At 36.0% G+C, this 11,852-nt stretch overlaps 1 protein-coding gene across 1 annotated transcript in view; it reads right to left on the reverse strand.

The window, feature by feature from the left end:
* The window catches only part of LOC107092468 (receptor-transporting protein 3-like), a 3,623-nt gene extending 2,391 nt beyond the window's left edge, over positions 1 to 1,232 (reverse strand). Inside the window, exon 1 of the mRNA XM_015386965.1 lies at positions 1,103 to 1,232. Coding sequence (XP_015242451.1) covers positions 1,103 to 1,121 — 19 coding nt within the window. The 5' untranslated portion in view covers positions 1,122 to 1,232. The remainder of the gene's footprint in view (positions 1 to 1,102) is intronic.
* Positions 1,233 to 11,852: the final 10,620 nt, after the last annotated feature.

Raw genomic sequence — 11,852 nt, forward strand, 5'->3', positions numbered from 1 at the left:
CTTTATGTACTGTGGTAAATAATTTGCTATTATTGGCAAAATATCATATGCATTGCTGCAAGTGGAGAAGCCCTAAAAGAAAAGCCTTTTTTTTTCTTTGTATCTTAAATGACTTGAAAATGTACTACTGCTCCTTGGCTGCTTTAAAAGACTGGAGGTCAGCTGTGTTGATAAGCCTCCAAATTTTTCAGTTACTGCTGTTGTTTTCTGCATCATCCTGCTCATTTATTGTTTCCTTTTGTCTGTACTGCCCCCTAGCGTCTGTTTATATATTGTTTTAATTCTCTATGAGAGTTTGTATTGTATTTTTTAAGCAGTTCACCTCTTAACCAGAAGGAGGCAGCAGTGATACCATCAAGTGGAATGCCCTATCTCCGTCAACATAAAAATATAATAGTATATTAACAATAAACTGATTGGAAAAAAAAACCAGGATAATTATTATGCATGTCAATATACTAACATTTAAGATGAACCATGCAGATTTCGTGCTATTTAAAGAACTAGTTTTTGTGTTTGATGTAACTAATAACACGAAAATGATAAGCTACTAAAGACAAACAAAGTTTTAATGAACCCCTTTGCTAATATATCTGTATATATGTTTATGTCTGTGATGTCTGAATTAATAATTCATAATTTCACATAACAAACACATTAAATTGGTTAGGCTGTGGTTCTTTAAATATAAGGAAGACTCCTGATTAGTATTGACCAACCCTAAACTGGTGCATATTTAACTATTTACTTTAACTATTTAACTGGATATAATTCTTTTCTCAATGTTTTTAGTCTCTGTTATTAGCACTGAATGTTTATCAAGTTGTTTACTCTGGAGCTCTGACTTCACCCTTCCTTTAAAGCACCTATGGTTTTCAACAATGTGCATAGATGATAGATCTTTAGTTTAAATTACAGTTATCATTACCAACATTAACTCAATGTAAAAAAAAAAAAAACAACAACATTTTTTAAACGCACCAGCACCCTTGATTCAACCCAAAGTAAAAAAAAACAAAAAAAACCCAAAACAAAACAAAAAAAAAACAAACAAAAGTAAAGTGAATCACATTTCTCTATGTCTGAAAAAGGCAAATATTACCTGTGGATCCTCTGCTCATCTTTCTTTATAATCTGATGTCTGACGAACCTCTGAAATGTTGAAGCAGTGTTTGTCCTCCGAATGCTGCAGCACAGACAGCTGCTTTATATAACCGAATCAGCTGTAAGTCAGGAAAACGAAAGTTAACATTGCTTTCGCTTTCCATCTCTTAGAAAGAAGTTGGAAACTGCAGGGCTTCAATAAGTTTCTGTTGGCACCAAGAGGGGAGTAACCCCAGCAGCAGGGAAGAAATGTTGCATCATTTTAAAGAATCTAAAGAAAATGTAGTTTAAAAATATTTAAAAAATAAAGCATAAAATAAATGGATATACGGTAGAAAATAAATTGTTTTAAAACAATTTCAGTTTTCATGTCAAAGGGTAAAAGCTGAGCCTATACTGCAAAAAATTGTTTTCTTAAAATAAGTGTATTTTTCTTGAATTGAGGAGGTGAGACACTTTGCCAATGGAACAAGACAATGTACATAAATAAAAGAAATAAATGGTTGCATTGTCATATTTCAAGTGCATATTATCTAATTTTAAGAGAAAAACATCTCATTCCATTGACGGACAATATCATTTACCTACTTAAATTAAGAGTAAATACACTTAATTTATGTAATTTTTTACTTATTTCTAGATTGTTTTTGCAGTGCATAGCCATGTTGAGGAGAGAAACAGGAATCAATACTAAAAGTAAACAAAAAACAGGTGTTGAGGGAGGCTGATAATTCTTTCCAGGATGATGTCACAACCAGGACAGATAAAGCTACCATAAAAAGAAAAACAGAGAGATCGTACAGTTAGAGGTTGAACTAACAAATACTGCAGAATGGGAGAATAGAAACTGAATATGGCAGGATTGTGTATTCATTATGTTCTCCAGCAGCCCAAGCCTAAAGCACCTTAACTATAGAGATAGCTCAGGATAATCTGAGTCACTAAATTTAATCAAAAAGGACATTTTTAAGCCTAGTCTCAAAAGTAGAGAGGGTGTCTGCTTTACAGACTAAAATTGGTTGTTGGTTCCACAGGAGAGGAGCCTCACAAATAAAAGGTCTGCCACATAGATATGGCTCCCAATTCTAGTACAGTAGGCAGATCTGGGAACCCCACCCCTAAACGGTGAGGGTACTGTGAAGACCAGAGGTATAGTAGCCAAAAATTAACTAAGGGTACCTTTACTTAAACATAGTTTTACTCAAGTAGAAATTGTTATTCAGAACAATACTTATGCATAATAACTGGTTTAGTAAAAAGACTACTCAAACTGGTCTACATGTGGATTAAATGTTTAAACATGCTTTAAAATTAAACAATCAAGCAATAAGATTATTATTAAAAGGTTCGAAAATACCACGATTAAAAAATTAATTCAGGCAGAATGAATACTTTAATCCTATACCCCCAAAAGAAAAACAAAACAAAGGGAAAATCATAGAAAAGCTGCCAACATTTTAAAAGGATTTTTATTTTATTTTTTTACGGGATTGGGACGGGACTAGATAGTTTTTCTGTGGGAGTGGGACAAGACAGGAGTTAGAATCTACTCCCATGTTACTTTCTACTCAAGAACTGTTAGTATGCAGATATTCAGAGAGCATTGGAGGGGGAGCCTGGTTTGACTGGTTTAAATGCACTAGAGAAAAGGAAGGCACCACTGCTAGCCAGAGCAGAGAACCAAGTGAATCACTTGAAGTTTCAGATGCAGAGTTAGAGCCTCCAACTTGGAGGATCCAGGGAGCAGATCTCCTGAAAAAGGAGCAGAGGAACAGGTAAGCAGGATTCAAAAGAAAACAGACGGCAGTTTACAGAGGTTTAAGATTTCCACTGGTTAATAACACTCAAGCGCTGGAGTGCTGACAGTCGTCTCTTTTTATACCTCCAGTTGATGAGGGCAGATGAGGAACACCTGGGAGGCTCACCCAAGCTGCTGGCAAACTGGTGCCATATAGTGGATGGAAAACTGACTAAACAGATTAATGAAAGGAGGAGGAGGGCTGTTATTTCATAACAATCATTATAAGGATAATAAGGTAACAATATATTATCATTACATAATAATTCGTTTTTTTCTTCTTCTATTATTATAATTATTATTTCTTCTACTATTAATACTATAGAAATGTTTTTTGTGCAAATTTCACAAATAAGAAATAAAAAAATAAGAAGAAGAATATCCACACAATGCAAGTTTATGTTTATGCCACTCTATAAGCTTGGAACTCAAAAGCTACTCCAGATGTTTTGAACTGAGAACGATTCCTGGATAGGAAGCAAAACGTCTTCAAACTTGGAAAACAAAGTCCAGTGGTGTGTTGTTTTTTTAAACTTCTTTAATGTTGTTTGATTGAAAATGTCATTAATCAGGGGAGTCTCAGTTGTGCGGTTGGCATGGAGACCTGGCTGGAAGACATCAAAGCAGATGGTGATTTTCAAGAAAGCATATAACTGTTGAAATACAAGATTTTCAATAATTTTACTGATGGAGAGGTTTGAGATTTCTTTTTCAACAATGGCTTGATGATTTCTTTGTTAATATTTTTTGTTTACAATCTCAGGGAAGAAAGATTATCTTGTACCTTTTAGTTGTAAATTATATCTGTGAAGTCTATTGATGTCAAAGTGAACCTAGAGTCCATTCTTTTGGAACCTTTGTTCGGCTTTGCAGCACTTCCTCTTTTCTTTTCTTACTGTTGGAGTATTTCTCCATGGAGATTTCTTCTTCCTAGAGACAGCTTTTTATTTTAACTGGATCAAGTGGAGTCAAGGATGTCTGTAACTTTAGAATGAAAATTTTAGGGTGAAGTGGGATCAAGGATAAACCTGGGCAAAGTTTTCAATTGTACTGTCTATGATAGCAAGCTTTCTTATAACATTTCTTTTGATAATTAGGTCACTGGGAAAGGTGGTTACAAAGTAAACAGTCAAACACCACCACACACACAAAAATAATTTAATTGTAGGCATTTTTTCAAAATTTTGCATTAGTTTGATACTTTCCAGCTCATGTCAGTAGAGGGTGCTATAGGAGAGGGGCCTCTGTTGAATTATGCATTTTAAACAACATTCAGAATCATGACTTCTTATGAGCAAGATCCGCTAATTTACAGCAAATTTATTTTTCATATACATATAACACTGAGCTTTAGGAACCATAGATTAACCTGAGATATAAATAAATGAACTCTTATGATCTACCTTCTACAAAAGAAATAAAACAGGCGAGTCATTTGTGTTGTGCACATTGTTATTTCCACGATAGAGATCCACAATACGTAGAAAAGTGTAATCTCGAGAAATGAGTTTCAATCTGTTCCTACAGATCTGATTTCAGGAAAGAAAACTAATCAAGAAAGTTTTCTGAAAAGAATGAACTGTCTGTTCTTTAGACATTATGAATGATCTTTGGGTTCAAGTCAAGGAGTTCCATTGGAGGACTGACTTTCTGCTTCTTCATCAGCTGGTTCTTTTCCAGGAGGCCGATAAGATCACTGGCTGCATGTTTAGACCCCTATCAGCATTCACCAGCAGTTTCCTTTGACAGCCCATATTTAACCCCTTATAAAGAAAAAGAGTTTCTGGTGTAAACACTTGTCTTGTTTTTGTAGATCTGGGGTGCTTTTGAAGTAACAACCTGTTCAATGACTTAATCTGTTTGTTTGGAAAGCATTTTAGCCTCAACCACATTGAGAGCAAAGTTCCTACTAAATAAGCTTAGAACAACGCTAAAGTCCAAAGGTAACGACCAAGCCTTTACTGTAACCCAGATTACATATTAGCTGACCTAAAAAAATAAAAGCTTACATGAAAAGTCATTTGATGTTTTGAATTCTATTTTTTATTTACTGTTTAACTCTGAAACTTCAGTTATTACAGCAAGCTCTGATTATAAAAGTTATAGTTTCTCGGTAATAATATCTATCACTCCATCTGCAATGGTAATTATAGCACCAGAGTGACAGCACCTGTTTCTTGGCATGCAGTGATGGCATTTTTTTTTCTCCTCCTGTCTGATTCACCCAACACACAATGCACAAATATTTATGAGAGACAATTAAATCTCTGCACATTGTGGGGACTTTTCTCATAACCAAACTGCTTCCTTTTTTCACAATAGCACTCTGCCCAGAGCTGAAAACTCCAATGACTGCTGGAATGGCCTGAGCAGGCCTGAAGCTATGATTATAGCAACAACAGACACATCCATGTGATAATAGGGCACACATGCAGGTTTTTCAGGACAGGGACACAAAACTCATTTACAGGTACTTGAGAAGGATTATTTCTGGTATTATGTACTTTAACTGCAGCTCATTTATAAGTATTTATGTATGTTATTAATGATTATTATATAAGAAAAAATATTATTTGAATTATCTGTATTAATTTGGTCAAACATTTTTCTTCTAGGAAGTGTTACGGCTGCAGTGGGTTTCTGCACTTTTCCTTGCAGGGTTCTGGATGCAGGCCTTCTGCAGGTGTTCTGTTTTGCTCTAATTGGTGCTCGTCTGCTTTAAAAGCTGTCATGCAAGCAGCAGACAGGAGCCTTCTCCCTCTTACCTCCTCAGAACCCCATCTGGTCTGGTCTGGTTTGGTTTGGTTTGTATCCTATCCTATCGTTTTGTTAGGTTTCTTTGCATTTGCTTATTTCTGTTTAGTTATTGGTATTGCATTAAGCCATTTCCTATTCCCCATTTTATTTATCCATTATTCAGGTATTGTTTCTTTAGTATAATTTAATAAATTCAATTTTCACTTTAAAGAAATTCCTTGTGTGGGCTCATTTAATGTTACCCCCACCAAACAAGCCTGGTGGACATAACAGAAGCTTGATTTAAAATTTTATATCCAAACTGGAAAGAACAACAGATATAAATCTGCTGCAGCGTTGCAGTAATGCAGTGTCACATCATTTCATTTACTCACTTGCAGTTAACATTACTTGTTACTTTTATGCAGAGTTGCATGTTTCAAACGTGCATGCATCTTAACTGCCACCACTGTGGTGCAACATTGACCTCAAAGTTTCAGACTCCAGGGAGTCACCTTATACACAGGTGTGACATTACAGCGTGAGAAAAGCATGCTGGGAGAGCTCAGAGATGCAGCACAGAGACCGACAAAGAAACAGATACAGGGAGACTTGCAGAGTCACTTCTTTGTTGTATTTTTTTTCTTTTAAAAGCAGAATGAGCAGATTAAATCTGCTGGAACAAAGGACACATGAACCATGGAGATGAATAATAGCATTCAGAAGAAGGTGTGACAATGCTGTCATTTGTTTCTGCGACTGCGGATTCACATTGATTTAGCATTACTTCTCTTCTTTCACTATCCTTGGCTCTGATAGATGCATATTTAGTCTTTAAATTGCTTCGAGCCATGAGAGGATGAGCTGCAGAGTTGAACACCCTTTGATTGGGTAACTGCATCTAGAGCCAATTTTCCCTACCACTGTTGGAGGATGTTAGCTGTTGCTGCAGATCATTATGTCCCTCTTTGTTTAAGAACTTTTTTTTCCAACAATGTTACAAACGTAATATTTAGAATTGTAAATATCCACCAAGTCTTGTTTCTCACTTTCTTTATTGATTATCTGACGGTAGATAATGTCCCGGCCTGTGATGATTACCGCAAATCTATTTTACTGGAATTGCTTGCTAAGTGTATTTCCCATTTTAAAGCTTAAGACTAACAGGCCTCTGGGTGTGTAAATACAGGGAAATCCTTGGACTTCAGCCACTAACTATACAACACTGGTGGAGACCTTTGCCCAAACATATCTACACTGTATTTGCAGCAAGATGCGAAATATAATATTTAGGACACACTTCATTAACTTTTATAATCAAAAATAATTTAAAAACTTTTTTTTTTCCTACTATCTAATTGTTTACTACTTTGTATAGATCTAAATAGCTAAAATATGTTCAACCAGTCTTCTTACAAATGGTTTTCTATTCTTTGTTCAAACATCAATGGTAAAAGGCAGTCGTATGTCTAGATCTGCCGGCTGACATGACAGGCGCTGCCAGTGCGACAACTTCTAATGAAGGTGACAGCTGATCACCGAAACTGTCAAGGTAAATAAAACTTTATGATGTCTGAACAAAGGTTGCAAAACCATTTTTATGGGTCTATCGCCTAAAATCCTAATAATATAAGTTAAAATTAATCGTTGTCATGAGACAAAATGTGCTAAAATTGTTTTAAAGGGGTACTTTATGTGATAAAAAGTCTATTGTACAGAAATTATCTGAAGTTATTTTTTATCTTAAATTCATCTATCTGAGCAAAAATTTTACTTGCAATATTTGTAACTCATGTAACTCATTCTTTAAAAAGCATTTTTCAGTCCATTGGTCTCTTTATTGCTGACAGGGCTTCTCAGCTAGGTGTGCTGAGGCTGCAATAGGTTTTCTCTCCGTTTCAGCCCTGCATACCTGCTGACAGGTGACTCAGGAGGGAGGGGACGGGCAGAGAGAGGCTGAGAGACGAAGGTTTGTAAGACTTAACGTCAGATAAAGAGGGGGGGTGGGGGTGGCAGGGAGATGGGAAGCTGGGTGTGGTAAGATGCCTTAAGCACATTCCTCATTGCAGCCGCACCCAGCATGTCTGCATCTCTCTACCTGCCAGTATTTGCTTTCAGAACTCATTCATGTATAAAAGGCAATTCCTGTACTTTCTCTCTCTTTTTCCTCTGCTTCCGTCTGTGTTCAGCCTGTTTCATTTCTCCTCACTTCCAGCGTCTACGTGTGGCTGTTCCCCTCAGCGGTGGGCAAAAGCTCACACTCCCATTCCTTACATTTCACGTTGATGTAACATTAACAGAGCTAGAGCAAACATACGTGGCGAGAGTAAAGAAACATGGCCTCCATTGTGTGAGTGTTAGTGATATGAGGGCATGATTGGGTAGACATTCTGACAACAGCCACGCCCTTAAGAGCAGAACATTCATGCTGTGAGCTATCAAAAGCCTATCAAACAAGGTGTGTCCTGTGCAATGAACACATTTTCAGGGCAAAGGAGAGTCTATAAAACAAGCTCACTGGTCTATAGATTTATCACTCTTGCACCCTGAGCTGATGTCAGGATTGCTTTCTTTTAGGTGAAGATTGCATGGTTTCATATCAGTGAAAGCGAAGCAGAAGTGTGAGAAAAGTCAACTGAAGTAGTGTCAGGGTTAAATTTTGGTTTACAGAGGGTACACGCAGCAGCATGCTTTGCAAGATCCAACCTTTTCTGAGGAGATCAAATGAGACGTTACAGCATGCAGTGGTGAGACTGGTTTTAAGGAGCCTTCTGTAGAGAAGGGGAAATGATTAAATAGTCGATTTAGCCTCAGTGATTCACCATGGAGAAAAACAACAGACGATTCATCGACATCAGAGTTTTTAGGCAGAACTCTAAGGAAAACACAAAGTAAAGTTAATACATATTTTAAAAAATTAATATATATTTATTAGAATGATTTTAATTGTGAACAATCCAAAAAATAAACTTAAAGCTAATAAAGGAAACAAGATAATGATGACATTATGAGACTGATTAAACATTTTTATTGATGTTTATTATTAAAAATGATCCCCCCCACTTAGTTATTCATGAAGGTCTAATGTTAGAGCCATAAAAAAGAAACATTTAGATCATAGAGTTATTTGGATTTTTTGTGCAATCCCTTTTTCTTTTACTTTTGTCCTTTTTTATTAAGTAGGTTGATATCAGTACAGGTTTGTTTTATTGTGAAGTTTACTTTTATGTTGAAAGGCTTACTTCCTGTTGATGCTCTTAAGTGGATGGATACACAGGGCAAGATTTTTGCACAGCATTAAATAATATAGTTTTAGACTATGTTATGGCAACAGATCCATTATCTGTCATTTTAGTTGCATGCTTGCATGCTGTGTATTTTTTGGAAAGAAAGAAAATACTTTTTGGTTTGTTTTTTTTTATTTCCATATTCCCTTGATAAATCATTTGCTGGTTAAATTTCCAAGGGTGCAACTAGAATGACACAAATATTGGTCTGTTTCCATAACAACTAGTACTGATCACAACTTAAGAGAGCATCAATCAACAGTCTAGTCTACACCTTATTCTTTACCCCTCTAGCAAAGATGTGTAAAAAGCGTTAATGAACTGCACTGCAGCAGCTACATTTTGCATAAAAATATTATTTTGCAGTTCTGACAGGGTGTTTATTTATATACCTTTTTTTACTCAAAATGCAGAAATTACAAACAAGCTGAATGCACTGTGTGCCTACATCAATCCTTTTTGCCTACTGTATCACTCCTATATATAGCAGAAAGAAAACTGGCTGCTCGTCCTGCCTTAGTTACTTACTGCTGCAGTTCTAGTTGTTTTAAATGTTAATGTTTGATGTAAGCTGCAAATAGCGGTTTTCTGGTAGCAATTATTAGAGTGATAAAGATCCTCATGCATCTATTGTAATTTAAATAACCTGTCTTTGCAATTTAGAAGACAGCCCGATTGAAGTTGGACAAATGTGGAGCCTTATCAATGCACCAAAAATAAATTATTCGGTTACTAATCAAAAGATTGGACACATTCTAATTAATTTAGAAATGAAAATATTCTTCAGTTACATTTATACTAGTGTTAGATGTGTCACTAATTCTGACTGATTTTGTAATAGTATGGACAGTGCTGTTAATTTGTCTCTTAGGGCAGCGCTGCATTCACAACTAAAAAATGTATTGAGTGAAAATCTCAAGTTGATCTCCTGGTTTGGGTAATGATCAATGTTTGGCTTCTTTTTCAAAGGAAATACTTTAAGAAGCAACAAATAACCATAGAGGTAAGCACCAAAGCTGACCTGCAAAGTTCCTTAGCATTTACAATCAGTGGGAGAAACCTGTCAAACTCCCTTTTCTGAAAAATTAGCTCTATTTGTAAAGCTGTTCTAAAAAAAAAAAACAATGAAGTTATTCTGTATTTTACCTCTTTTGAAATAATCTGAACAAGGTATTTTATTGAGGAAAGAGGCACTGAAACTACAGATTGAAAAATGCAAAAGATTAATCTGTAAAGCATTTTACTGAGTCATTTTCCCAATTATATATTAAAATTGGGCTTAATTTACTTGAATACAAACCTGTAAAAGGTGTAGGGATCCTATTGCCAGTCAGAATGGTATATTATTGGGTTTATTTCAATAAACTGTTGTATCTCTTGCACCTCAGCAATCTGTTGCAAGCCAAAAGAAATAAGAAACACACCTGGATAGGTGTTGGAACTTCTTCAGAAACCCAGTGAAAGTCTGATAGCCTTCCATTTTAAACCTTTGTGTGGTTGCCATGACCAGGATGACTAAAAATTTACACAGCCAAACTGTTGTAATAATTTTTTATTTTCAGAAGCAACGTATTAATTAGTAAAATGTGACTCATAATTTTTTTTACGGCACTGCTGAAATTAAGAAGCAATGTGCTGTTATTGTATGTGGATATTTCAGTGATTGCAAAAGGGAACAGATCTATTAAGGTTGCAAGACTATTAAAGTTAGTTCCCGAATTCATAATATGACCAGACTTTTCCTTTAAAACCGTCTTCTTCATCAGTTGTTTTGAAACCGTCTTCTCCTGATATAAAACAATGCTGTTTCTCAATATGTGTACTTGTGCATTTTCCTGTGATGTTGTACTTGTGAAACGTCATCAGACTCGCAGAACGAGAACGGACAAAGTCCCCGGATGTTGTTCTCACCCCTGCCTCTTTATAGAGTATGCATCAGAGCAAACCATTTGTGATATTAATAGCTGTCCCAGCATGCACCAAAGCAGCAGCAGCTTCCAGGGGAGCGCTCACAGAGCTCAGAGTTTTAAGTTAAAAGTTCACTTTTCTGTTGCTGTTGTTCAATAAAAGGATGTTTAAGATAATTTGAGGTGAGAATATTATACTTTAAAGCGTCACTATATGGCCCATTTACTGATTTAGTGCTTAATTTAAAAACTATTTCAGATGTTGAGAGGACCACAGCAACCAGCGGACCTCTGTGGTTAATAGCAGCCAGGGCTAACCTTAACCTGTCTGCAGCATAGCCATCTGTGAAGGACCGCTGGCTCTGATGCCGATTTTTTTTTTCTTTTATTTGGCAAAATGTTCATTTGATTTGTGTTTATCTGACTGTGTTAATTATTATTCCCCCATTAAAAGAAACAAGTAAGAGTTTATTGTTATCTAGTGACTATTAATAACAGGCAGTGAAATTCGGCTAAAGACGAGCCGAGTGCGTGGTGACGTCACAAGTACGCTTCTGTTCCAACTGACCCATATTTATGCTGCCAGTTCTCCCCGAGTCCAGACTTTCCTGTGTTCTTCTCAAGAACATACATGGCAAGGACACGAGTCCGTTCTCGCGTTCTAATGAATTGAGAAATGGCACAAGTCTTCTAAAAGAGAGCAAAAAAGTCATCTTTTGCTCTTTATTTAAGCTACTTGCTGTGTTCTTTTTTCCAAACTAAAGGAAAACGCCTTTTTTTTCACACTGACATCATACACACGCTTTGTTTTTAAAAGATATAAATATAAGAAATATAACCGCAGATGTCTCGGGGAAAGTGATTCGCCTTAATGTAATGAATGCTGGCGTACCATAAAGAATATATTATGAACAGTTTAGTTTGTGCCTTCAAGTCGTTGCCCATAGGAAGACGTTACTTGGATATAATCTAACGGAATATCTTCATAACAGCTCCAAATGACACAAAACTCATATGGGT

Source organism: Cyprinodon variegatus, unplaced genomic scaffold (assembly GCF_000732505.1).
Source record: "Cyprinodon variegatus isolate N-32 unplaced genomic scaffold, C_variegatus-1.0 Scaffold382, whole genome shotgun sequence".
In the NCBI taxonomy this organism is placed as follows: domain Eukaryota; kingdom Metazoa; phylum Chordata; class Actinopteri; order Cyprinodontiformes; family Cyprinodontidae; genus Cyprinodon; species Cyprinodon variegatus.